Here is a 27,959-nt window from a genome sequence, read left to right on the forward strand (position 1 = left end):
TTAACAAAGTTAAAAGACACCACGGGGTTCAAAAGTAAACAAATACGTTGTTTTTGTTTTGAGACAGCGTTTCACTCTTGTCACCCAGGCTGGAGTGCAGTGATGCAATCTCTGCTCACTACAACCTCCATCTCCCAGGTTTAAGTGATTCTCACACCTCAGCCTTCCAAATAGCTGGGATTACATGCACGTGCCACCAGGCTCTGCTAATTTTTACATTTTTAGTAGAGATGGGGTTTCACCATGTTGGCCACACTGGTCTCAAACTCCTGACCTCAAGAGATCCGCCCGCCTCGGCCTCCCAAAGTGCTGGGATTACAGACATGCGCCACCATGCCTGGCTACAAATATGTTAATGAGTTAATTAAGATGGTGCTGCTCAAATGATTCTAATTCAGGAAACTTAGGTTGCAGGTAGGTAATCTCCAGTTCTCTAAAGAACAATACCCAAATGGCAGGAGGATTTATGTGTTGGTGCAATAATAGCTCAGTCTGTTTCATGACCTAGCTAGAGTCAGAACTGGAGCAGTGGCTACAGCACAGGGGTGGCTTTCTCCTCTCTGAAGGAAAAGTAAAGAAGTAGGAAGAACGAGGTTGAAAGAACAGCTTACACAGTTGTTGCCCAGATCTCGAAATTAGCAACAAGTATGTCAGCTGTCCTAATTATTACCAAACAGGTCCTGGGAGTGTCTGACATACAACATAATAAAGGTATAATCAGTTCCGGAATCTGGTTCCTGGATATGAACTAATTTAGCTCTAAGACCTTCAGCAAGACCGTCTCTATGTCCTGTATTTCTCTCCTATAGGTTTGACAAAGATTCACCTGTAAGTCTGATGAAGATAGGCTAGGTATGGCCCTCAGTAAGAATTTATTCTGGCTGGGAGATTTAAAACTGTAAATGCTTGAGTTCTACCTCCAGATTCTAATTTTATTTAATTGGACATCAGACCATGGTGTCTGATTAAGTAACTGTCCAATTATTTAATTGGACATATTGTATTTTTTAACTCCAGGTTATGTAATAGGCATGAAGTATTGAGGAACACTGACAAAAAGGTTAAGAGTTCAGTGAGACACTGAGGCCTCTTCAGTACATAAAAATAGGGTTGGAAGTTAGCATCTTGACACTCTTTGGGGCATTCCATATCTCTTCACTTGCCATTAAGTGAAATGTTCAGAAATTTAAGAGTCAACAATGCCACCATTACTGCTGTCAAAGTCCTTCAGTGATTAAAAAGATATCGTGATCCCTCCATCATCTGGTGGTGTTAAATTACTTCAGTAAGAACAAAAGATGTGCTTTCCAAGGGTGGAGACATCCAACTTGTATACAGTTCCCCATTGCATTCTGGATTTGGGTCAATGAAAGCAGCATCCATTGGGGTGATAGCTAAGGCGTGCCCTCGCCACGTATGAGTGAGATTTCTGGAGGGGAGTAGTGTGGAAAAGTGGTTTTAACATTGGACAAGAGGATGTCAGAGAATTTCTGAAAGACAGGCCTATCTCTAGAAACTCACTGTAAGTAAAGAGACAATTAACACTTTCGAAGCCCATTTATCCCTGATGGTCAATTACACACTAAGAACTTCCTTTTTAAGATTTGCCCTGAAGGGCCCTAGAGCATTACCTCTTCCATGCAGAGAATCAGAAAGCTTGGATTCTAGCTCTAGCTCCCAACAATTAGCTGTATATAATTGATGATGGGTGACTTCATTAGTGTCAAAGTCAAAGCATATTCTCTGTCAGCTTTTCAAAAAAAAACATGCAGTAAAGAGAGATTCCTACCAGGAAACTTTGATGGGTGTTTTTCAAGTGTCATGTCACAGCAGAAGATTCCTCAAGTGGTCAAACCTTGCCAACAGCTTCAAAAACAAGGTAACTAGGATTTAACTTGACAGTGCATTTTGATGTTTCCCTTTGTGTCATATCTGACAATAAAAGAACTTAAAAAAAAAAAAAAAAAAAAAAAACCACTATCCAGCTTCTCCATTCTGTCTCCTGCTTTGCTTTTTCTTGTTTATAAAATACAAATTTATGGCTGGATTTGATGTTGAAAATTTAATATAGTTACCTCATGTCACAGATAAACAACAAAAATGACTTGACCAAGTTCACAGTGTTGTTTAATGGCAGAGCAAAGCACTAAAGACGGATAGTCCTGCCTTCCTAATTTGGATGCTCTTATCTCTACAGGTTAGGGTCAAGTTATTCAGTAAAATAGGCTATCAGGAGGTTAAGCCCAAACAGTGAGGACACAAACTTTTATGATGCTTGTTTGACTAAATGCATGCAGTTTACCTCAAGATTAAGGGATTAAAAAAAGGTTGGAAAACAGTGTAACCCTATCTCCTGGATACATCTACAGACCTGTATTTAGGAATTATGCCAGGCTGTTATTTCTAACAGAGCTAATGATCATAGATGGGGCCTTTAAGGCAGGACTGGGTATTTGGTTCTTAAAAATGATTCTGTGCCTGCCTGTCTTAGGAATAAATAATGCTTTCAATGATCTGCATTCTTCCGTCTACCTAAAAGGTACAAAGAAAAAGAATATATTTAATTAAAGAGAGATGTGTCCCAGGTAGATGGTAAGCAATGGGAATAAAGTCATGATATGCCCAGCATAACCAATGATGAATGTTATTAGCCAGGTAGCCACCATTCTAGTCTTAGTCAAAAATAAGCATCTCATAAGTTTACATAATTTTAGGTGTCAGAATACACGTAAGGAAAGGACAATCTAGACTAAGGAAACCTGAAATTTAATTCTGAAATTCATTAGGGAACCATGCCTAAGATGAGTTTATTTTCTTAACTGTAAAATGGAAGTGCAACCTTTAACTTTCCTCAGTGGCTCAGATGAAATACTGTGAAGGTACAGAGTAATGCTATATGGCACAAAGCAAAAAGTGCTATGCAAAAGAAGACAGTGTGCTAAATATTAGGAAATTTCTGAGTTCCAGAAAATTTAGATTTTTAAGAAACTATGTCATGTCAAGATGTGTTTTGGAGAAACAATTTTTCCAATATTATATTAAGTATATACTAAGTATATATTAGGAGGGATTATATAAAAGGTGTTCAAAAAACAAGTATCAGGAAAACACTAAATTAAGCAGAATTTAGCAATTGTTTTTAACTTCAGAATTTCTCAGAGCTTTGAATATTGTATACCATGAATCTCCAAGAAAGGACAACTGAGCTTATTCTCCCCAAACTTATATGACCACCTAATCCTTTTTACATGGACCTTCTCAGTGGAGCAGTGTTCCAGATAACATACTTAGGGAACACACATTCTTACTATTTTCCCAAAATTCCTATTGTTTGCTTCAACACAAAATAGTAAGACACTGTGGCTAGAATTTTTTTTTTCATATAAACATAAAGTGTACTGACACATGTTGGTAAGCATTTTATAGGCTGTCTATTCTAGCTCTCAAATAACATGACTCTAAATCTAAACCAGATCACTAACATAGCCTCTTTCCAGAAGGCCATAATGAGTACCTCCTCATCAGGATAGAGAATGTACCCTTTAAGTTTTGTAGGAGTCAAGTACCCCTTTGTCTTGGGGACAGATTTCTGTTAAGACAGACAGAAACTCTTCCCTTGCTGGTCCAGCAGCGGTTTTCTTGTTCTCTGGACCAGCCAGAATAAAAAGACTTCTTGCCATGCATCATTTTGTTGTTTATCTAACACTGAATCCCAAATAAAATTTCATACCTGATTAATAGATCTGACCTTTTAAACTAGAAAAGCAGCAGCAACCTGAGATGGAATTGGTAAGAGAAAAATATGGTAACATTCTTAGCTAAAATACTGAGAGAAACGGAGAGTTTAAGTCTACTACTGTCTACAGTACTTATGTGAATGTTATAAAAGATCTGTTAGAAACTGGTGGCGATGGCAACAAGTCCTGCACCAGTTCTTAAATTCTCTCTTATAGCTAGTAGAAAGGATTACAAAGTTTGGCAAACATCTTGCATTGATCAAGACTGTTCACAGATGTCTGAGCAACGAATAATATGTCTATAGATTAGATCTAAGAGCTCATTTTACAACTGTTTACTAGAAGATATAAACATTTTTGCTCTCCCATTTGTAAGCTGTAGGTATGCATCATGGTTTCTGGGATCTCAGAGCTGTTTCTCGGACCAGCAAAAGAAGAGATGAAAATGCTCCTCTTGACCTCTATTTGCACTATACCAGAAATGTCACTGAGCCAGTTTCTTCTAGGGAGGTAACAGAAACATTCTATGCAAGGCTGTGGGGCGCTGGTAATATAAGGCTAGGAGGATAAAGCTCCTTACTAATGAACAAGCTGACATTGAATAACATGGCATCTATGTGAAACATGGTTTGAAAACATTTTAAGATCATTCATAGACATCTGAGACTACTCACAGTTTCTTCCTCCCAAGGCTGTGAAATAAAATTCAAAAGTACATCAACAAATTCCTGGTGCTTTTCCATTTTATGGTAGCTTACATTTTATACCCTCAGTGTCCTTCAAAAGTGGCTGGAATAGCCCACCTATACCTTTATCTGATATGTTCATCTCTTTTTCACCCTTTGGAGAAATAAGATTACTTATAAGAAAACTGATTCTCCAAAAAGTATATATACATAGTACGTAACACTGGTAAATAATGGGTGTTTCTAACAGTTCTTAGAAACTGGCAAAGAGACAGAAGCCCATAACTACCCCCAAACTCACCCACCTTCATACATCTTCACAGAGACATCAATAGCAACAGTGAATTTATACATAAAGAATAAGTGAGGCAAAGGCAAAAGCAGTATCAAATCTGTCTGAGTGTAGGCAATGGTGCCTTGATTATTTACCCGTACAAACTCTTCAGTCCCTTTTGGTTATCCCCAACTCAGCTTTTAAGCCGTAGATTTTTGCTGTGGAGAACTCAGATGTGATGTAGCTGCTCCAGTAACTCTTTTCACAGTACTGCATGTCAATAATGGGAATGATTTCTAATCAATTTAAACTGCACACGGTACTTTAATAGAACAAGAAGTTTATTACTCCCACTCAGTAGTTCCTGGGGGCTTTGATGTTAAGTCATACATAATTCGAGAAATACCAGGAATCTTCTTAATCTCAGTGACCATCTTTAATACCACCTATTAAAAAAAATTACAGAGAAAAGTCAGCATCCACTGCATGTCCAGCAGTCCTAGAGGGCTTACATTTCTAATTTAAAATTAAAAGTTGACTATTTTCACTATTGTCCTCCATGTATATGGGATGGTTTCCGATTAATCTTATAGAATGAACCTATTCCCCTCTGCAGGGATAGGTTTAAGTTACTAAGGTTTAAAATATTAGTGACTTTAACTCAGTACTACTCAAAGTGTGATCCACAAACAGGTGCTAGTCTGCAATTTGTGTTTGTGACTGAGCCACAACAAATGCTTAAGAACATACAGTGATTTGACATAGCTGTGGCATCCAGGCATGTGACTTTATGTGTTTCAGCCAATGCTCTGCAAATTATCTGCAGCTTAAACATACAACTCTAAGGTGGCACAGAGTACACTGTAATAATCACTATCAAGTATACAGGAGGAGAGGACAGCCTGCTCACTTGTCAAATTTGGCAAATTTGAGTCTCAGAGAAAACTAACAAAGCCACATTCCCCAACCCATCTACCTAGCTACAACCACAGCCTCGTGTTAGTGCACTGGAGGCAGTGGCCCAACTGATAGAGTCTCACTTTGATTTTCATTTGCTATTATGCAAGTAGCTCCTTTGGAATGTTCTGGTGAAAACAAAGAAGGATCAAACATTGAGTTGGAATTGGTAGTAGGGAGAACATTTAGGCAATTCTTGGGTGTCTGGCCCTAAAGCTATCAAATTGCATCCTTATTTCTAACAAACTCTTCTTCACTCCTAGAGTTTTCTTCTTTATTATAGTATTTCAACACTATTTGTAAAGTAGAAACTGGCAGGATTAGATAAAATTATTATAATTGATTACTGTTTATATAGTAATCAGACATTTGGAGAGCATTTATAACTTAAGGCCTTTTTCTGCCCCAGTGTATTAATCAAATATGTGAAAATTAAAAAAAAAAAAAAAAAGGCCTATCTTATGAACAGAAAACCAACATCAGAAATACAGCACTGGCATAGCCTATTCTATTCTATTTACTGTATTATAAAATGTAAGAGGTACTGAGAACATGCATTAGAAAAAAATATATAAATTACCTCTACAGGGATCTCATTGCCAGGTGTTGCAGGTATACCAGTCATGAAGTCACTAGTAATAAAGGTTCGAATAACCACAGATCTCTGGCATGAAGGCTGCTTTTGAAGTGGGTCCCGATCAAAATGTAATGGTGTCAAAATTACTGGCATCTGGCTGATTTTCCCAGCATACCCTAGAGAAAGGTACATGTAGAACCAATCACCGCACCATAGAAAAGCACTCTCAGTTCAATTAAATCCTCCCAGACAATATCTGAAATCACATATACACACACAGCATACTTAAGACTGTCATCATGCATTGATTCCAGCTACTCGCAGAGCATTTTAATTGGACTCAACCATAAATGCAAAAAACAGAATTTGATCACATCAGTGATGTTTCACTGATGTGCTATAGAGAGAAAGAGTCCATTCTCATTATTCTCTATTATAATTAGCAGTATAGTTATATTCTACACTGCAAACAATGAATTAGTGAATACTGAACCATTTCTCCCAGGGGATATGGAGGGTTAGGTCCCTGCAAGCCTCTGGTTGCAATATTTTCATCAACTGATTAATATATAACCTTGTTTTATGTGTGTTTCTGATTTAAGACACTGTATTTAATATTTATTATAGATTCATTAACACTGAACTCAAAATCAACAGCTGTTTAACTCATGCCTGAATGAAGTTTATCTAACACACAGATTTTCTCTGTAAGGTACATCACAGCATTCCTCTGCTTAGGAACCCAGACAGCACTTCAACACTATACTTGAGATCCATTTTAAACAGCAAAATCACCAACAAAAAGCATAAAAATGCAAAAGATATTTCATCAAGGAGACCATGAAAAAGACTTGTTCACATTATGAGAGCTGAAACAAGAAGGCATAGTGTCACCTTGTTCAAACTCAGCTGGGAACATCTAAGTCTGGAAATTCAAATTTTCTGCTGCTCTGTGCATACCCACAAATTGCCACAAAGGTGAATATATTTTATTTAGAAGCAACATTATAGGCTAGGTGCGGTGGCTCACACCTGTAATCCCAACACTCTGGGAGGCCAAGGCTGGCCTGACCTGACTCCTGACCTGATCACCTGAGGTCAGGAGTTTGAGATCAGCCTGGCCAAAACGGCAAAACCCCCATCTCTACTAAAACTACAAAAAAATAGTCAGGTGTGGTAGCGGGTGCCTGTAATCCCAGCTACTCAGGAGACTGAGGCAGGAGAATCACTTGTAACAGGAGGCAGAGGCTGAAGTGAACCAAGATTGTGCCACTGCACTTCAGCCTAGGTGACAGAGCAAGACAGACCCTGTCTCAAAAAAAAAAAAAAAAAAAAAGAAGTAGCATCATAGAACATTCAAAGATTTAAATAATAAAAACAAAAGCATCTAAAAAGCAAAAGCTACATCCTCCTACTCTTAATGTCAAGCTTCCAAAAACTAGTTTCAGAGGGTAGTGATCAAAAACATGAGCAACTTACCAGACTCCCTCAGAATGTTATGGGCCTCAAAATCTGCTTGGCGTAAAGTACTGAGCACCCCTGTTGTCAAGAAAGTGGGAGTAACATCTGTAGGAGGTTCTTTAACTGGTGGGCCAAATATATAAACAACTCTGGAAACAAAGAGGTAAAAATAATAGAGCAATTACATTTTAAATGTAGAAATTACATTTCAGTATGAGAAGCAAGGCACTTAGAACAGTAACATTCTTTCCATTTCCCACTTAGTTTTAGGCCCTTCTCCTGCCCACTTCAACTCCCCAAATGGATAGGACAACATGTAAGATTATAGGAAGGTCTGTGTTCTATGTGCTTTCCTCAAAGTGTGTTCTCTGGAACATTCTGTATCTCAGAATGTGCAAAGATATAAGTGATTATTACGACTCTCTTTTCACTTAATGTACTGGGTCAAAGAGTATCCCCAAAACTTCATGTCCACCCAGAATCTCTGGGGAGAAAAAGGGTCTCTGCAAATGTAATCAAGTTAATACTGGATTAGGATAGGCTCTAATCCAATGACTGGTATCCTTTCAAGTAACGGAAAATTTGGATACACAGACACACATAGGGGAATGAGGGTCATGTGAACACAAAGACTGACTGGATTATGCTGCCACAAGCCAAGCATTGTCAGCAACCATCCGATAGTAGGAAGAAGCGAGGAAGGATCCTCCACTAGAGTCTTCAGAGAGAATATGACCTTGCCAACACTGAATTCAGACTTCTGGCCTCCTAAACTGTGAGAGAATAAATGTCTGCTGTTTTAAGCCTCCCAGTTTGTGGTAATTTGTTATGGGTAGTCCTAGGAAACAAATACACATAGTTAAAATTTAAAAATAGGTGTCTTTATGATAAGACTTCAGAAACTATGCTAACATGCACTGGAAATCTCCAAGAGGAAATTACAGTGAATTTCCCAAAATCAGTAAAATCATCTTTTTTTCTCTACTTGAGAAACAATGATCCTAGAGAGATTCTCATTTGCACTTCATTAAAAGGGCCATTGAAATAGGACTTAGTATCCTACTACTTCCTTCCAAAAAAACCAATTCATTACTGCTTTATATAAATGTCTGTTTGAAAGACATGAAGATACACCACAAATATCTTCATGTTAATGAGAGTCAATGAGAGTACAGTTTGGAACATAACTTGAGGAAATCAGAATCAGACAATTTTAACAACTTGAAGTGTAGCTGGCCATTGGTTTGAAGGGATCTGTTTCACAATCTTCACCCAGAAAACAAGAGGGAATCACGGTAGAGATATGAGTGCCACTTAGCTAGTTCTCCCTACTCCAGCCAGTTAGACAATTGTCACTTTTCATCAGTCATGTTTTTAGCAAAGAAAATAAATCTCCCTGGCAACTATCATGGTAAAGTTTAATGTTTTTTCTTTTTTTCTTAATATGTACTTAGGTAAAATACACAAAAGAAAACCATATTAGCACAAAACCACTGACACCACCAACTACTTTATTGTCTCCTTCCAAACATACTACAACAGAAGCAGGTTTTCATCCCAAGCATAGACAGTAAGTTACACCTTTTCTAAACAATATAGTTCCTAAAGCTCATAAAAGATCTTTAGAGGAGAAGGTTAAGAGAATGCCATGAATCTGCTTTTTTCACCTTCTCATTTCTTACATACAAAATCACTAGAGTGTACTAGGACAGGTATTTACCCACACTACATATGACAGTAAAACTGGAACAGTCCCTCCCTGTACAGAGATTCCCTCATCCAAATTAGGAAAAAAACTGGCAAACATGGAAGAATGTTTTAAAACTCCAATTCACCAAAAAGACCCCGGCAAAGAAATCTAAAGTTCACCAAGATTCTCTTTTTGTTTGAGACAGAGTCTCGCTCTGTCGCCCAGGCTGGAGTGCAGTAGTGCGATCTCGGCTCACTGCAAGCTCTGCCTCCTGAGTTCACGCCATTCTCCTGCCTCAGACTCCCAAGTAGCTGGGACTACAGGTGCCCACCACCATGCCCAGCTAATTTTTTTTATTTTTAGTAGAGACGGGGTTTCACTGTGTTAGCCAGGATGGTCTCGATTTCCTGACCTCGTGATCCTCCCGCCTCAGCCTCCCAAAGTGCTGAGATCACAGGCATGCGTGAGCCACCGTGCCCGGCCAAGTTCACCAAGATTCTTTTAAGAGCTTGCTGGGAAAATCTAGTTTTTTGTTTGCTGATTGTTAGGCTTTTTATTTTTTTTTCTTTTTTGAGAAGGGAGGAAGGAAGAAGAGACAAATAGGGAAAAGAGAGAGAAACTAGAATATAAACATAAAAGTTTAAACAAGGATGTGTGCCCTTCGGCAAAAGAAAAAGAAGAGATAAAACTGTAAGAATGCTGTGAATGAAGAAATACACTAATTACACAGTAAAAGCGTGCAGTTCAATTTAGGGAAATTCTCTCTGTGATATATAAAGTTTATATAGCATTCTACAGAAGGCAAATTATGAGCCACTGTTCTAACTAAGACAATTATGTCCACTCAAAATAGGCAATTAAAAATTTATCATTATTGAAGTTTTTTTGTTTGTTTCGTTTTGTTTTTGAGAAAGGGTTTCACTCTGTTGCCCAGGCTGGATTGCAGTGGCACGATTTTGGCTCAAGGCAACCTCCCAGGCTCACGCGATCCTCCCACCTCAGACTCCCAAGTAGCTGGGACTACAGGCACACACCACCATGCCTGGCTAATTTTTGTATTTTTTGTAGAGATGGAGTTTCACCATGTTGTCCAGGCTGTTTTCAAACTCCTAAGCTCAAGTGATCCACTATGCCTGGCCCCCATTATTGAAGATATTAATAATTCTATTTTTCAGCATATGAAAGATGCTTCTGTATTTGGGGGTCTTCAGTTCATTTGAGTAAGCTTTTGAATGAGCATGTACCCATCAGTAAAAATACGGCTTCCCTGTAACTCCTTATCTCTAACTATACAGACTCTGCTAGGTTAACATTAAAAGGTAAGCTTCTGATTTCTGCAGCAATTTGAGCAAAATGAAATCTCAAGTAATTCTTTTTGGTCTGCCTAACACCCATGAAGAAAATTGAAGAGAGAGAATAACTGTGAAATAAGAATATTTATTCCCTAGTACAAAATAAGTGAATTTTTAAACTCTATATGATAAGATGAAATTGAGTATTAGAAATAGATTATAAATCAGCTGCTGATATATCCAATGTAAGAAATTAGTATGCAAATTAAAGGAAAATTAATCTAAAATGTAAATTATATATAAATGTAACTATTTTTATGCTATCTGGCACATGCCCATTTCTTCGCTTTTTTTCCTTGGGGTTACTACTAAATTAACCAAGTCTCCATTTTTGTTTGCGGGGCGGGTGGTTGGTTGTTTTGTAGGGTTGGGGGTGTGTGTGTGTGTGTTACTTTATTTGTAATTCTGTAACCTGGACATACTTTTTTTCAATCCTTCTGGAATAAAACATGTCACCATAAAACCAATAGCTAATATAAGCCACTAATTTAGAAGATATGTTTTACAGCTGCCTTTAATATTTTACACTAAAATAAAAAATCCTTCTCCTTAAATAATTTTTAACAGATGATTACACTGTGATAAAGAGTCAAAACACAAGATAATATTACATATCTACTTAACTGTGACCTATGTGCATATTTGAATTGCAAACACAGCCATTTACTCTTATCTACATGACCTACCTATATCTACATTTGAGCCTTTTGGTCTTTCATTAATGGAAAGCCCTTAAGAAGCACATCCTTCCATTACACATGCCCCCACCCTAGCTCCTGTGAAACACACCTGTTAACGTTGTGACACATGCGAGGTATAAGCCTAGCCAGAAAAATAAGTGATTCCCAGTCAGGTTCATCTTTACTGGAGATTCCACACACATAACTGTAGGAACGACAGTCACCCTGAAAATAAAAAGATAATCAATAATTTTTAACAGTCAAAAGTTTAACTTGACAACGCTGTTTTTTTTTTTTTTTGGAGACGGAGTCTCGCTCTGCCATCCAGGCTGGAGTGCAGTGGCCGGATCTCAGCTCACTGCAAGCTCCGCCTCCCAGGTTTACGCCATTCTCCTGCCTCAGCCTCCCGACTAGCTGGGACTACAGGCAGCTGCCACATCGCCCGGCTAGTTTTTTGTATTTTTTAGTAGAGACGGGGTTTCACCGTGTTAGCCAGGATGGTCTCGATCTCCTGACCTCGTGATCCGCCCATCTCGGCCTCCCAAAGTGCTGGGATTACAGGCTTGAGCCACCGCGCCCGGCCAACACTGTTTTTTTTTTAAAAAAAGAAAAGATGCATTGAAAAATATCTTATGCATGGTGATACTATAATAGTTTTTTTTGAAATCTGAATGAAAGTATAAACTAGATGGTTCTTTTATGGTATGAATAAATTCCAAATTAAAATCCCATATTAAATCCTACCTGAATCAGTTAAGACATACATAAGGTATCATGGTAATATCAAGAATTTTTTTTAGGCTGAGCATAGTGGCTCATGCCTGTAATCCCAGCACTTTGGGAAGCCGAGGTGGGCAGATCACCTGAGGTCAGGAGTTCAAGACCAGCCTGGCCAACATGATGAAACCCCGTCTCTACTAAAAATATAAAAATTAGCTGGGCACGGTGGCATGAACCTGTAGTCCCAGCTACTTGGGAGGCTGAGGCAGGATAATCGCTTGATCCTGGGAGGCGGAGGTTGCAGTGAGTTGAGAGATCATGTCACTGCACTTCAGCCTGGGTGACAGCGAAACTCTGTCTCAAAAAAAAAAAAAAAAAAAGAATTTATTCAACATTCCCATTACCTGCTAACTGTGGATAATTTGGCAGACAAGGCCAGGTACAGGTACAGAAGCTCATACCTATAATTCTAGCACTTTGGGAGGGCGAGGTGGGTGGGTCAGTGGAGCCCAGAAGTTTGAGATCAGCCTAGACAACATGGCAACACCCTGTCTCTACAAAATATACAAAAATTAGCTGGGCAGTGTGGTGGCATGTACCTGTAGTTCCCGCTACTCAGGAAGCTGAGGTGGGAGGATCACCTGAGCCCAAGGAGGTCGAGGCTATAGTGAGCAGTGATCATACCACTGTACTCTAGCCTGGGCAACAAAGACCCCATTTCAAAAACAAATAAATAAAATTATGAAAAATTGTCATTTGGCAAACAACATCTGCCCATGTGTTCTGAGTGGATAAAGAATTCTTAAGTGGGAGACAAAAACAATTCATAAACATTTACTTATCAATGTGTTTAAGTATCAGCTTAAAAGCTAATTTTAAAATAAATAAAAATAAACTGATTATAATTTATTCTCTTTTCCTGTGTCCTGTTTAATCCAAGTAATTTGCTTTTTTTATGAAAAGCATTTTAAAAAGTAACAGATTAGAGAAGTACCAGAGTGGCAGGTACCAAGAACGTGAAAATTCAACGTATGTGAACGCTAATGTGATAGCATCTATAAAAGTGTAAAATGGGCCGGGTGCGGTGGCTCATGCCTGTAATCCTAGCACTTTGGGAGGCCAAAGCGGGTGGATTGCCTGAGCTCAGGAGTTCGAGACCAGCCTAGGCAACATGGTGAAACCCCGTCTCTACTAAAATACAAAAAATTATCCAGGCATGGCAGTGTGTGCCTGTAACCCCAGCTACTCAGGAGGCTTAGACAGGAGAATCGCTTGAACCTGGGAGGCAGAGGTTGCAGTGAGCTGAGATCATGCCACTGGGCTCCAGCCTGGGCAACACAGCAAGACTCCATCTCAAAAAAAAAAAAAGTGTAAAATGCACATTTAACACAGAAAATGATCCTACATAAATACATGGATAACTGATGGGATGCCTATATAATAAAAAACTGAGAACAGTTTAAATGCCCACTGGTTAGAAGAATAGTTAAATAAATGATGGTATGCATAGAATATGAGGGAACAATTAAGAACAATCTACTCGGAAAGGCACAGAAAGGTAAGTTCGTGATGCTCAGTTAAAAGAAAAAAGTTGATAATGTGTACCCCAAATCCCCTATTTTCTTTTTAAAGTGTTTCTAGAAAGACACATACAAAACTTAACTGGAGAGTAGAAATACAAAGAATTTTTTTAATGTATTTTTGATTTTTTACAAATATGGTTTACTTTGGTATTTAGAAAATAAAATGCGTTCTTATACTAACCATGAACCATCATTTTTATCTGGGCTTGCAAGGGTCTAAGCTTCAAAGGGTAAGAGACTAAAGTCAGTTATCCAATAACAAAAGAAAATTTTATTTTGGTGGGAAAAGTAGTAGAGCCTGAGTAAGTTTCATTTTCAAAAAAGAAATCACTTATTCATCAAATTACCTCAAATATCTATTTTTTGTAACATTTCTCTAAAAAGAAGAGTAGGGAACTATTTCAACTCAACTCCCTGTGTAGCATGAGTTAGCATACAGACGTGGAAGTTCTCTGTAACAAATCTACTTAAAACTGAGAAACTTTTAAGAATTAAATAACCTGTCCACAATTCTATTTTTATATATTAGGGTAATACTGCCTGTAAGTGTCATTGCAAATTTCAAAATAAATTTGTATGTGAATGAGATAATCCATAAACCACTGAAAGAAAACATCAATAACTCCAAGTAAGGTTATTTCAATAGTGATTTTAAAACAACATAAGCAGCTTACAACATTTTGCCTTTAAAAAGAAGGCAAGAGTTCCTTAACCCAAATAGCTAGCTCTATCACTTTCATGAAATAAAATATTTTAGTTTAAAAATAACAATCAATTTTTTCTTTTTTAAGACGCAGTTTTGCTGTTGTTGCCCAGGCTGGAGTGCAATGGCGTGATCTTGGCCCACTGCAACTTCCGCCTCCTGGTTTCAAGCAATTCTCCTGCCTCAGCCTCCCGAGCAGCTGGGATTACAGGCATGCGCCACCACACCCAGCTTATTTTGTATTTTTAGTAGAGATGGGGTTTCTCCATGTTGGTCAGGCTGGTCTCAAACTCCCGACCTCAGGTGATCCGCTCACCTCGGTCTCCCAAAGTGCTGGGATTATAGGCATGAGCCACTGTACCCGGCAACAACCAATTTTTATCTTGTTTTATTTACAAGCAGAACTGCATGTATTCAGAGCAAAAAGGAATTTAAACTGACAGATTCATATATTTAGAAAAAATGCTTATTAGGTTTTAGATGAATAATCTCTAAAACAGTAGAACTTCTTTCTACACATAATTTTACTGTAAGAGGACATTATAAACACATTAACCCAATAACTGGCACTTATACCATTTTTAAGTTGAACTACTGATACCTCTTCTAGTTTCCATTTAACCACACACTCGAAATAAAATAACCTTCCTCTTCCCTACCCTCCCACACTTTTGTTCCCTAAAAACTCATTTAAGGATCATATAAAGAAGGCTGGGCACAGTGGCTCACGCTTCCAATCCTAACACTTTGGGAGGCCAAAGTGAAGGATCACTTGAGGCCAGAATTTCAAAGCCAGCCTGAGCAACGCAGTGAGACCCTATCTCCACAAAAAAATTTAAAAATTAGCCAGGCATGATGGTGCATGCCTGTAGTCCCAGCTACTTGGGAAGCTGAGACAGGAGGGTCGCTTGAGCCCAGGAATTCAGGGCTATAGTACACCATGATCACATCACTGCACTCCAGCCTGGGTGACAGGGCAAGACCCTGTCTCTGGAGAAAGTAACATACTATCTTATGTATTTTACTGGTTTTTAGCAGGGGATTGTATTTGGTATTTCCTTGAGTTGTGTGTGCTATGCACTATGCCAGAAATTCACAGCTGAGGGCTAGGACTATGAAGAAGTCTTAGGATAAGAAATGCAGATTATATTTACATACATTCAGGCTTTAGTACCCTGTCACCAGCAAGTGATGCACCTTATCTGAGTCAAATATTATCTCTAATGCTTTTTGCCATAAAGTAAGTTTTGTCTGAAATTACGTTATTAGTCATTTTGCAAGTAGCATTTTATAATTGAGAACTATATTAATCTCATGTTCTTTTACAACTAGAAAGGCAGAATAAACACAAAAAACACCAGCAGAACATGTTCCCTAGTATAGGGAATACACAAGCTGAGAACAACACCTAAATGGTGTAACTTAATTCATCTGGAGGCCTTCCTGCAGTTAAAGACTTCTAAAACCACAGTGTATTTCACATCTAGAAGGATAAATGACCTCTTGATCCCTGCCCTACATGGCAGAAATAAGCATGCCAACCCTGTAGGGAAGGGTTGCTTTCAATATTTGCCTTTGGTTAGAGTTCATAGATGTTCCATAACTACAAAATCTCAACCTATTTAGTTCCTGTAACTATTCACTCCCTACACATTCTATAAAAAATTACCTTCTTATTTCTCTAAACTTGGTATATATACTTACATATTTCATTTTTCTAAGTAATCCTTATTTTAATATTAGTAGAAAGAGTGCTTGAACCCAGGAGGCGGAGGTTGCAATGAGCTGAGATCATGCCACTGCACTCCAGCCTGGGCAACAGAGTGAGACTCCGTCTCAAGAAAAAAAAAAAAAAGTGTATCACTGGCGAATGAATTCACACAACTCACCTGCACACCTACAGTTTTAATTGGCAGCAAGAAGGCATTCAGTGAATGCAGACTGGTAATTTGCATCAGCTTCTCCTGATCCTCTTCTGTTGTGCAGGCTTTGACTCTCTGTAATAGGGTATGTGGCTGAGAAAAACCAGAGGCATTTTTTCAGTTTTAAGAAATAAGGTATTCACTCTTTTATTATCTACTACTATCTTATATATTTTACTGGTTTTTAGCAGTGGATTGTATTTGGTATCTCCTTGAGTTGTGTGTGCTATGCACTATGCCAGAAATTCACAGCTGAGGGCTAGGACTATGAAGAAGTCTTAGGATAAGAAATGCAGATTATTTTTACATACATTCAGGCTTTAGGACCCTGTCACCAGTAAGTGATGCACCTTATCTGAGTCAAATATTATCTCTAATGCTTTTCGCCATAAAGTCAGTTTTGTTTGAAATTAATATAGCTCTAGCCATTTCTTTATTTACCTGGTATATGTTTTTCCATTCTTTAATTTTCACTCCTCCTATCCCTAGGTATTAGTAATGCCTGTTGGGAACAGACTATACTTTTCATATCTAGTATTCTATACTAAACAGATTTTAGTTTTCAATCTAGTTTGACAGTCTATGTCTTAACTAGGGATATTAGTCCTTTTAATGAGTTATCAGTATAGTTGAATTTCATTCTACAATCTTATTCTGTAATTATCTATTTATCCCACTTTTTACTCTTACTCCTTTTTGTTGTCTTTTGAACTAGTGATTTCTCCCAGCTCATTTATTTCCTCTTTACCGATTTTGAAGTTAAATCCTCTATTTCTATTCTTGCAGTAGTTGCCCTTAAGTGTTAACAAGGATATTTAAAAGATAATCAATCTTCTGTCCTTCTGGCAAATAATACAGGCATCTTTGAATTCCTTAACTCAAATCAGTCCCTTTGTGGCTTACATGCTACTTCCGCTAAACATTGTTACATATTTTCTAATGAACAAGAACAAGTAGGTATCATTTTTAACTCTACACCCAATTTTATAATTATGTTTATCATTTTATACAGTCCATGTTTGTTTCAGTTTTACTCATTTACCATTTTCTTTGCTTAGCATTCCTTCTTGTACTCACGACTTTCTCCTGGTATCCTGCTGCTTCTCCTCAAGTCAGTTCTTTAAAACAATGGTTCTCAGCCGGGCACAGTGGCTCACGCCTGTAATCCCAGAACTTTGGGAGGCCGAGGCAGGTGGATCACCTGAGGTCGGGAGTTCGAGACCAGCCTGACCAACATGGAGAAACCCAACCTCTACTGAAAATACAAAAGTAGCCGGGCGTGATGGCACATGACTCTAATCCCAGCTACTCGGGAGGCTGAGGCAAGAGAATGGCTTGAACCTGGGAGATGGAGGTTGCAGCGAGCCGAGATCGTGCTATTGCACTCCAGTCTGGGCAACAAGAGCAAAACTCCATCTCAAAAAAAAAAAAAAGGTTCTCAACCCTAACTGCACAAATTACTTGGGATGCTCAGGTCCCATCTCAGACCAATTAAATTCTAGGGCTATATATCAAGAATAGTATACTTCAAAAGCAAGGGACTATTAGTAGTAAATTCTATTTAATCTCAAAATAACTTTATTTTGCCCTTGTTTTTAAAAGACAGTTCAGCTGTTCACTACAGTTAATTATTTTCTCTTAGCATTTTGAAGTCTTACCTTTACTGTTTCAGTATAATTTCCTGGGTAGGTAATTGATCTGTTCTCTGCAGCTGCTCTGTCTTTGGCAGTCTTTAATTTCTCTAAGATATGCTTACTAGGTGTCAAATGATTTCCCTGTATTCTGCTTGAGATGTGTTACGTTTCCTGAATCTGAGCCATCATGTCTTTTACAAGTGTGGAGGAGTTAATACATTTTTGTCTATTATTTCCTTCTGGACATATGTTAGCACTTGCCTTATCCTTCTATCTTAACCTTCTGTACCTATATTTTCTTTATGATGATTTGTACTAATTTCTGGATAATCTCTAAACAACTTTCTTTTAGCTCGTTAATTCTGTCTTTAAGCTGTTTTTCAGTTATTATTTTCATTCCCAGGACTTATTTTCAAATCTGCCCAGTTATTTTTAGTAGTCTCTTATACATTATTCTTATTATCAATAGCTTATTTCTATTTACTTTACATATTGCTTGTTAATTCCAGTAAAGTCCTGAGGGTCTTGTTCTGACAGTTTTTTCCCTTCTCATTCATGGTGCCATAATTCTATATGTGATTTATATTTTTTATTATAACCTCTTATTTGTTGGAATTCTATCTATGAGAATCCTTTGGGACCTAGGTGAAGATATTCTAAAGAGAATCTGCATTGTTCCTTGCCTAACTCCCATAAGCACTATCAACTGAGATCCACTTTAAAATTCTTACATTGCAATTTTCAGACCACGCATATTACATAAATTAAAACCCCACATCTGTAGAATAAAGTAGACTGGGGAACTTTTCCATTCATCTTCAATTTGGAGCTAAAGTGTTGCATAGTGTGAAGATATCTGATCCAATCTCTGGCCCTTCTTGGACCCAGTCTCATACTCAGACACCTGTACACGAATGAAATTGTTAAAACTCAAATCCTAGACCACACAGGATTAGAAGCTGTCCTCAGAGGAGCAGACAGCTTTGGTTTCTTGCAATGATGCTCCCAATAAATTCCTGACTCAAAGGATTTCCCTTACTTTCTTGCAATACACATACAAGAGTGCTTTAAAATACTTTGACATTTTTAGAGACTCAGGATATCCAGTCTTGTTTCGCTGGAAGGAAGAATGTGTATGTAAGAATACCCATGGAATACTTTCTCCACAGTCATTTAAAGGTTACATTACTCCAAATATTCAAATAATAAAACCCTAAAAAATTCACTATAAATGCTGGTATATAATAAGAATCCATTCAATTTCTTGTAATGATTAGCTGTATCGAATATCACCTTTTTAACACTTGCAGAAAAATCAGCTACTATTTTCAAAATATTGTTGGTTTCAGGAAAGTCCTTACAAATATAAGGTTCTTCAGCACATATAACTCTGATTGCCAGGCCAGGACCTAAAGGTAAGAGTAACAATAGTATTTAACATTAATGTTATATTTCCAATATAAAAATCTAATATAAAAATGCAACTATTTTCAAAATATAAAAACTTTCCAAAATTAAAATCTATCTGCCATCATAAGTATCCAAATGTAGCTATTAGTTTCCCATTCAACTCAGCATTTTTTAGAATACTTCAACATTCTAAAAATGTTGTAACATTTAGAATGCTGCAACATTTAAGTTATGCACACTTTTTAGTCTGCTTAACTTTTCAGCATGTTAGTCTCTGTCCCTAAGTTTCTTCATCTATAACACAGGATAATACTATCATAGTTTCCATTGTGAGGCTCAAATAAGACAACATGTTTAATTCTCTCCCTATCATTCCTATCTCTCTTTTTAAGAGATAGAGTCTTGCTCTGTCACCAAGGCTGGAGTGCAGTGGTGCAATTATTGCTCACTGCAGCGTCAAATTCCTGAGCTCAAGCAGTCCTCCCACCTCAGCCTCCTAAATAGCTGGGATTACAAGCACACGCAGCCATGCCTGGCTAATTTTTCCAGTAAACACAGGGGTTTCACTATGCTGTTCAGACTGGTCTTGAACTCCAGAAGCTCAGCTTCTGGAAATGCTGGAATTATAGGCGTGAGCCACTGACTGCACTTGGCCTATCCTATTTTTACAGTCCATGTGTTAAGTATCACAAAATTATCCAGTTAATATTTTTAGTTTATAACATATGTGCCAACCTATTCAAAGTTTTTAATAAGGGAATTTTCCAACATATACATAAAGAGGACAGTATAATTAACCACCTTACTCATCATCCAGCTTCAACTATCAATATGATTTTAGGAATGGTATTATACTGTTAAAATATATACATAATCAAATAAATAATGTGAGTTCTTAATACCAAAAAGTGTGAACTGGTATTTCTATTTTATTTTATTTTGACAGATTCTCATTCTATCACCCAGGCTGAAAGGCAGTGGCACGATCCTGCCTTACCCTCCCCTAGCAGCCACCAGTAGTACCTAGTACAGGCATGCACCACCATGCCCAGCTAATTTCTTGTATTTTTAGTAGAGATTGGGTTTCACTGCGTTGGCCAGGCTGGTCTGGAACTCCTGACCTCAAGTGATCCGCCCGCCTAGGCTTCCTGAAGTGCTGGAATTACAGGCATGAGTCACTGCACCCGACCTCCATTTTACCAAATACTTAAAAGTTCGTAAAAACACAAGGTGTGCGTTGATGTATGAAAAACTGGATTCTGCTGCTTTACTATAACAGAAGAGGCATCACTTGAGATGCCTAGTTGTAGGCAAAACCTCAGATATGTCCATTAATTTCCTAGTCCATTCTTTACCTTTAGAATAAACAGCATATTTAAGATAGGTTTTAAAGCAGCAAAACAATTTTTGCCAATGAAATCTTACATAACAGAAAACTCAACATACAAAATAGATTTTAAAACATCAAGTGAGTCTAGATGAAATAATGACCAAGGACATAGAACACTTGGCTTCCCTCCATTACATTCACAGACCATTCTTTTTCTTTTTCCAAGATGGAGTCATGCTCTGTTGCCCAGGTTGGAGTGCCGTGGTATAATCTCGGCTCACAGCAACCTCCGCCTCCTGGGTTCAAGCGATTCTCCTGCCTTAGTCTCCCGAGTAGCTGGAATTACAGGTGCCTGCCACCACACCTGGCTAACTTTGGTATTTTTAGTAGACTCAGGGGTACAGGCATGAGCCACACTCCAGTCCACAGACCATTCTTTGCCAGCATGCAGGTTAGGGACTAAAGATCTCAATCTGATTACTAGATTTGAGAACAAGTGCTAATCACCACATAGGTTACACATTTGTAAAGCTGTTTATGGAGCCAAGATGATCATTAAGAGTATAAACTCAGAGCTAAAAATTATTGGGGATATCATTCTGGCTCCACTCCTTTCAATCTGCATAACTTTTGGCAAATCAGTTGCTTTCCCTAAGTTTCTTCATCTGTAAAACAGGATAATACTAGTTTCCATTGTGAAGATTAAATAAGACAATAAAAAGTATTTAGCAGAGTACCTAGCACATACAGAGTACCCAAGAAATGTTAGCTATTATTCTGTATTCTGATTTTCAATTCAATGAGGTCATTCTCCCAAATCATCCCCTAATCACTATTACAGTGAGCTAGAACCTGAGGTACAGACTTGCCCAACCTCTCAAGAAATAGTAACAAAAACAGGTTAAGACTTGCAGTCCTAACTTTAAACAAGTATCACCTCTAATTTTTTTCTATACGACAGCAAATGGAGTATTATTTGTTCAGGAATCAGTTACATTGTGCCAAGAAGAAGTGGTTCATCCATTCAAACAAGTCAGACATAGGACAAGGATTTTAAAGAGCTAAGTTTAAATCCTCACATCTTCCATGGAAAGGACTATGGTATGGTACAAAGAATATAACAAATCCCAGCTCTACTACTAGGACTGTGTGGCAATGTTATTAAAATATCTTTATGTCTTGGTTTTCTCATCTGATGGCAACATCAGATGCCAGACTCCCAAGGATAATGTAACACTGAAATGCAAAGACAATGGAAAATGAGTATTTAATAAAATGAAGTAAATACAGTAGATACTCAAAAGATTTCAATTATTCCCTAACCATCCTTTCCTTTCTCTCATGTTACATATTCCCTGAGATGACAGATTATTTCAGAATTGCCTGAATTGATTTTTCTTCAACGTGAAGGTCTAAAGATGAATCAGGCCGGGCACAGTGGCTCACGCCTGTAATCCCAGCACTTTGGGAGGCCGAGGTGGGCAGATCACGAGGTCAGGAGATCGAGACCATCCTGGCTAACACAGTGAAACCCCGTCTCTACTAAAATACAAAAAAAAATTAGCCAGGCGTGGTGGTGGGCACCTGTAGTTCCAGCTACTTGGGAGGCTGACGCAGGAGAATGGCGTGAACCCGGGAGGCGGAGCTTGCAGTGAGCCGAGATCACGCCACTGCACTCCATCCTGGGCGACAGAGTGAGACTCCGTCTCAAAAAAAAAAAAAAAAAGATGAATCAAACAAAATTCAATTCTAATTTTTACCTGGAAATGGATGCCTGGAAACTAACTCTTCTGGAAGTCCAAGTTCTCTGCCCAAAATTCTCACTTCATCTTTATGAAAATCTTTCAGAGGTTCTATTACTTTTCCCTACAGGGAGGAAAGAAGCCAACCAACACATATTAGTAACCAAGATGACATGACAAACAAAGGGTAATAAATTATTGGCTTTTCCTGTTACCATTTCTCTTAACACTAACAGATTATTATTAAAAATGCATCTTTTAAAGTATTTACTCCTAAATGCCTATAAGGAATTAGATGAATATTTTAGTGCTATTATTTCTCTTTGAAGCACATTTTAAACATAAACTTTTTAAATATAAGTAAATCAGGGTAAACCAATCCATCATCTCTGATCTAGTTCTCATTAGAACACAAAGCAATTAGAAAATATACTAGTGTTCCGGCCGGGCGCGGTGGCTCAAGCCTGTAATCCTAGCACTTTGGGAGGCCGAGACGGGCAGATCACAAGGTCGGGAGATCGAGACCATCCTGGCTAACACGGTGAAACCCCGTCTCTACTAAAAAATACAAAAAACTAGCCGGGTGAGGTGGCGGGCGCCTGTGGTCCCAGCTACTTGGGAGGCTGAGGCAGGAGAATGGCGTGAAACCAGGAGACGGAGCTTGCAGTGAGCTGAGATCCGGCCACTGCACTCCAGCCTGGGCGACAGAGCGAGACTCCGTCTCAAAAAAAAAAAAAAGAAAATATACTAGTGTTCCAAAATTAGAGAAAAAATTTGCAAATCATATATCTGATAAAAGATTTGTAACCAGAATATATAAAGAACATTTACAACTCAATAATAAAAAGATAAATAAGTCAATTAAAAAATAAGCAAAGCTAATGGGTACTAGGCTTAATACCTGGGTGATGAAATAATCTGTATAACAAACCCCTATGATACAAGTTTACCTATATAACAAGTTACAGTTACCTATGTAACTAGACTTATACCCTTGAACTTAAAATTTTTTTTAAAAAAAGGGAGCAAAGGATATGAATAGACATTTCTCCAAGATACACAAATGGCCAATAAGCAAGAACATGAAAAAATGTTCAACATCATTAGCTATCAGGGAAATGCAAATCAAAACACCACTTCATATACACTAGGATGACTAACATTTTTATTTACTTTTTTTTAAGACGGAGTCTCACTCCGTTGCTCAGGTGGAAGTGCAGTGGCACAATCTCGGCTCACTGCAACCTCTGCCTCCCAGGTTCAAGCAATTCTCCTGCCTCAGCCTCCAGAGTAGCTGGAACTACAGAGGCATGCACCACCAAACCTGGCTAATTTTTTTGTATTTTTAGTAGAGACAAGGTTTCACCATGTTGGCCAGACTGGTCTTGAATTCCTGGCTTCAAGTGATCCATCTGCCTTGGCCTCCCAAAGTGCTGGGATCACAGATGTGAGCCACTGTACTGGGCCAGATGACTAAAATTTTTTAAAGTCAGATAACACATCCATAAAAAAATAGAAAATAACAAATTGTAAGCACATTTGGAAAAACTGGAGTCCTTATGTACTTTTGGTTGGATTGTAAAATGGTGCAACTGCTATGGACAACAGGTTCCTCAAAAAAATTAAAAACAGAACTACCATATGATACAGCAATCCCAATTCTGGGCATATATCCAAAAGATAAACAAAAATGGATAAGCAAAACGTGGTATATAGCTATAGTAGTATATTACTCAGTCTGTTTTTTGATTTTGAGATGGAGTTTCACTCTTAATGCCCAGGCTAGAGTGCAATGGCAATCTTGGCTCATTGCAACCTCCGCCTCCAGGGTTCAAGCGATTCTCCTGCCTCAGCCTCCCAAGTAGCTGGCATTACAGATGCTCACCACCACGCCTGGCTAATTTTTGCATTCTTAGTAAAGACAGGGTTTCACTGTGTTGACCAGCTGGTCTCGAACTCCTGACCTCAGCTGATCCACCCGCCTCAGCCTCCCAAAGCACTAGGCATGAGCCACTGTGCATGGCCCATTATTCAGTCTTAAAAAAGAAGGAAATTCTATCACCTGCTACAACATGAATGAACCTTAAGGACATTATGCTAAGTGAAATAAGCAAGTCACAAAAATGCAATACTGTATGATTCCACCTATATAAGGTATTTAAAGTAGTGAAACATAGAAACAGAAAGCAGAATGGTGGTTACCAGAGGGTGGGGGCCAGAAAAAAGGGAGAGTTGTTTTTCAACGGTATAGAGTTTGTTTTGCAAGATGAAAAGTTCTGAAGATCTGTTTTACAACAATGTGAATACACCTAACACTACTGAACTTTATACTTTAAAATAGTTAAGATGAGGCTGAACGCTGTGGCTCGCACCTGTAATTCCAGTACTTTGGGAGGCAGAGGCGGGTGGATCACCTGAGGCCAGGAGTTCAAGACCAGCCTGGCCAACACAGTGAAACCCCATCTCTACTAAAAATACAAAATTAGCCAGGCCTGGTGGCGCATGCCTGTAATCCCAGCTACTTGGGAGGATGAGGCAGGAGAATTGCTTGAACCAGGAGGCAGAGGTTGCTGTGAGCCAAGGTCACATGACTGCTCTCCAGCCTGGGCAATAGAGTGAGACTCTGTCTTGGGGAAAAAAAAAAAAAAAACAGGGTTAAGATGGTAAACTTTATGTTATGTGATTTTGTGTTTTTTACAATAAGAAAAGAGATAACAACAAGTCTTGGTGAGGATGTGGAAAAATTGGAATCTCATACATTGCTAGTGGGCATGTAAAATTGTATCGTCATTTCAAATAATAGTTTGGCAATTAATCAAAATGTTAAACCTTAAGACCTAACAATTCTACTCCCAGGCATATACCAAAAGAAATAAAAACACATATCCACAAAAACTTATGACCAATATTCATAGCAGCATTACTTACAACAGCCAAAAAGTGGAAATAACCCAAAAGCCTATCAACTGATCAATGGATAAATACAATGCATTATACCCATAAGATGGAATATTATCTGGCAATAAATAGGAATAAAGTTCTGATACATTCAGCAACATGGATGAACCTTGAAAACATTACGGTAAGTAAAAGAAGCCAGTCATAAAAGATCACATATTGGCTGGGTGCGGTGGGTCACGCCTGTAATTCCAGCACTTTGGGAGGCCGAGGCGGGCAGATCATGAGGTCAGGAGATCAAGACCATCATGACTAACACAGTGACACCCCGCCTGTACTAAAAATACAAAAAAATTAGTCGAGCGTGGCGGCGGGTGCCTGTAGTCCCAGCTACTCGGAAGGCTGAGGCAGAAGAATGGCGTGAAACCAGGAGGCAGAGCTTGCAGTGAGCCCAGATCGCGCCACTGCACTCCAGCCTGGGTAACAGGGTGAGACTCCGTCTCAAAAAAAAAAAAAAAAAAGACCACATATTGTACAATTCCATTTATATAAAATGTCCAAAATAAGCAAATCTAGAGAGACAGAAAATAAATTATTGGTTGGTAATTGCCTAGGGCTGGCAAGAAAGGAAGAGCTGGGGAGTGGGGGCAGGATGACAATGACAACAGGTAGAACGAGGAGTGACTGCTAATGGGTATAAGGTTCCTTTTTAGGGTAATGAAAATGTTCTAAAATTAGATGTGGTGATGGCTGTGCAACTCTGTAAATATTAGGAGGGAAGAAAGGGAGACTTTCCATGTATCTACTGTATGAAAAAGTTCTCATAAACTTTTACCTCCTCTCTCAACTTTCTGATGAGCTCTGTGTCATTGTGATGGGTTTTGATGAGTTCAGCTTTGCCACTTGCAACAAGGGATGCACTTTCAATTAGATCAGGCCGTAAAGTACCTTGGGCAAGGAAAACCTCCTCTGGTTTCAAGTTCATTTCTCCAATTACTTCATTGGCAATCTATAATCAACAGGAGTAAAACAGCCTTGTAAGAGAAAAAATTTTGTAAAAGCAAAAGTTTATACTTTCAGCTAAATCTCCTAGAGTCCTTTAGAAATATTGACCAGAAAATAAAATCCACCAACCCCCAAAATAAACTCCTTTATGAACGTGTCCTTTAACATGATTCAAAAAGGTACGTGAGGCCAAGCACAGTGGCTCATGCCTGTAATCCCAGCACTTTGGGAGGCTGAGTGGAGCGCATCACTTGAGGCCAGGAGTTCGAGAACAGCCTGGCCAACATGATGAAACCCCATCTCTACTAAATACACAAAATTATTTAGTGTGGTGGGCATGGTGGCTCACGCCTGTAATCCCAGCACTTTGGGAGGACAAGGCAGGCAGATCATGAGGTCAGGAGTTTGAGACCAGCCTGACCAACATGGTGAAACCCCGTCTCTACTAAAAATACAAAAATTAGCCAGGCGTGGTGGCACATGCCTATAATCTCAGCTACTCAGGAGGTTGAGGCAGGAGAATCACTTGAACCCTGGAGGCGAAATTTGCAGTGAACCGAGATTGCGCCACTGCACTCCAGCCTGGGAGGCAGAGCAAGATTCCATCTCAAAAAAAAAAAAAAAATAGCTGAGCATAGTGGTGCATGCCTGTAATCCCAGCTACTCGGGAGGCTGAGGCAGGAGAATCGCCTGAACCCAGGAGGCGGAGGTTGCAGTGAACCACTGTACTCCAGCCTAGGTGACAAGAGCAAAACTCCGCCTCCAAAAAACAAAACAAAGGTATGTGAACATTCCATTCAAGAGCTTGAAATTAGCCATTGAGATAACCAATGAATTAAAGTCCATGATCAGCTGAAGACATCTATTCTTAAAAAGTTAAAATAACAGTCTGGCAATGTAAGCAAACGTGTTTATTAAAACATACAACAGTTGGCTGGGCGTGGTGGCTCACACCTGTAATCCCAGAAGTTTGGGAGGCTGAGGCGGGCGGATCATGAGGTCAGGAGATCAAGACCGTCCTGGTCACCATGGTGAAACCCCGTCTCTACTAAAAGTACAAAAATTAGCTGGGCATGATGGTGCACACCTGTAGTCCCAGCTACTCAGGAGGCTGAGGCAGGAGAATCACTTGAACCCAGGAGGAAGAGGTTGCAGTAAGCCGAGATCGTGCCACTGCACTCCAGCCCAGCCTGGTGACACTCCGTGTTTGGTGAGACTCTGTCTCATAAAACAAACAAACAAACAAAAAACAGTTTCTACTGGTCAATATAATGACAATATACAGTAAAACTCTCAGCCACATAAGAAAAAGGAAAAAATTAGCAAATTTCGTTATTTGATATAGTGACAAGGAAAAACAAATACAAAGATTCACATCAAAAACAGTACATGTTGAGGATATTAAAAACAAAGGTACCTTAACAAAAGTATCCCCAATGATTTTTCTTTTCTCTTCAGGACTTGTGGTCATATTTAACGTTTTGCTAATTCTTTTCCGTGGGGTTCTATCTTCATCTGATATTGGTAGGGTTGTTGTTCCATTGTAGAAAGAATGAGCAGCATTTATCACTAGAGGAAAGGGGAGAAGCAGTTTAAAT

At 38.7% G+C, this 27,959-nt stretch overlaps 1 protein-coding gene across 2 annotated transcripts in view; it reads right to left on the reverse strand.

The window, feature by feature from the left end:
• Positions 1 to 4,362: 4,362 nt before the first annotated feature.
• GMPS (guanine monophosphate synthase) overlaps positions 4,363 to 27,959 on the reverse strand; it is a 72,899-nt gene continuing 49,302 nt past the window's right edge. For both annotated transcript variants that reach the window (XM_023223360.2, XM_023223359.2), the window contains 9 exons: positions 27,779 to 27,930; positions 26,192 to 26,365; positions 22,477 to 22,582; positions 19,270 to 19,385; positions 16,310 to 16,435; positions 11,524 to 11,639; positions 7,711 to 7,841; positions 6,235 to 6,407; positions 4,363 to 5,143 (listed from right to left, as the gene is read on the reverse strand). In XM_023223360.2, the coding sequence (XP_023079128.1) occupies positions 5,042 to 5,143; positions 6,235 to 6,407; positions 7,711 to 7,841; positions 11,524 to 11,639; positions 16,310 to 16,435; positions 19,270 to 19,385; positions 22,477 to 22,582; positions 26,192 to 26,365; positions 27,779 to 27,930 (1,196 nt within the window). In that variant the 3' untranslated portion in view covers positions 4,363 to 5,041. The remainder of the gene's footprint in view (positions 5,144 to 6,234; positions 6,408 to 7,710; positions 7,842 to 11,523; positions 11,640 to 16,309; positions 16,436 to 19,269; positions 19,386 to 22,476; positions 22,583 to 26,191; positions 26,366 to 27,778; positions 27,931 to 27,959) is intronic.

Source organism: Piliocolobus tephrosceles, chromosome 2 (assembly GCF_002776525.5).
Source record: "Piliocolobus tephrosceles isolate RC106 chromosome 2, ASM277652v3, whole genome shotgun sequence".
NCBI classification, from domain to species: domain Eukaryota; kingdom Metazoa; phylum Chordata; class Mammalia; order Primates; family Cercopithecidae; genus Piliocolobus; species Piliocolobus tephrosceles.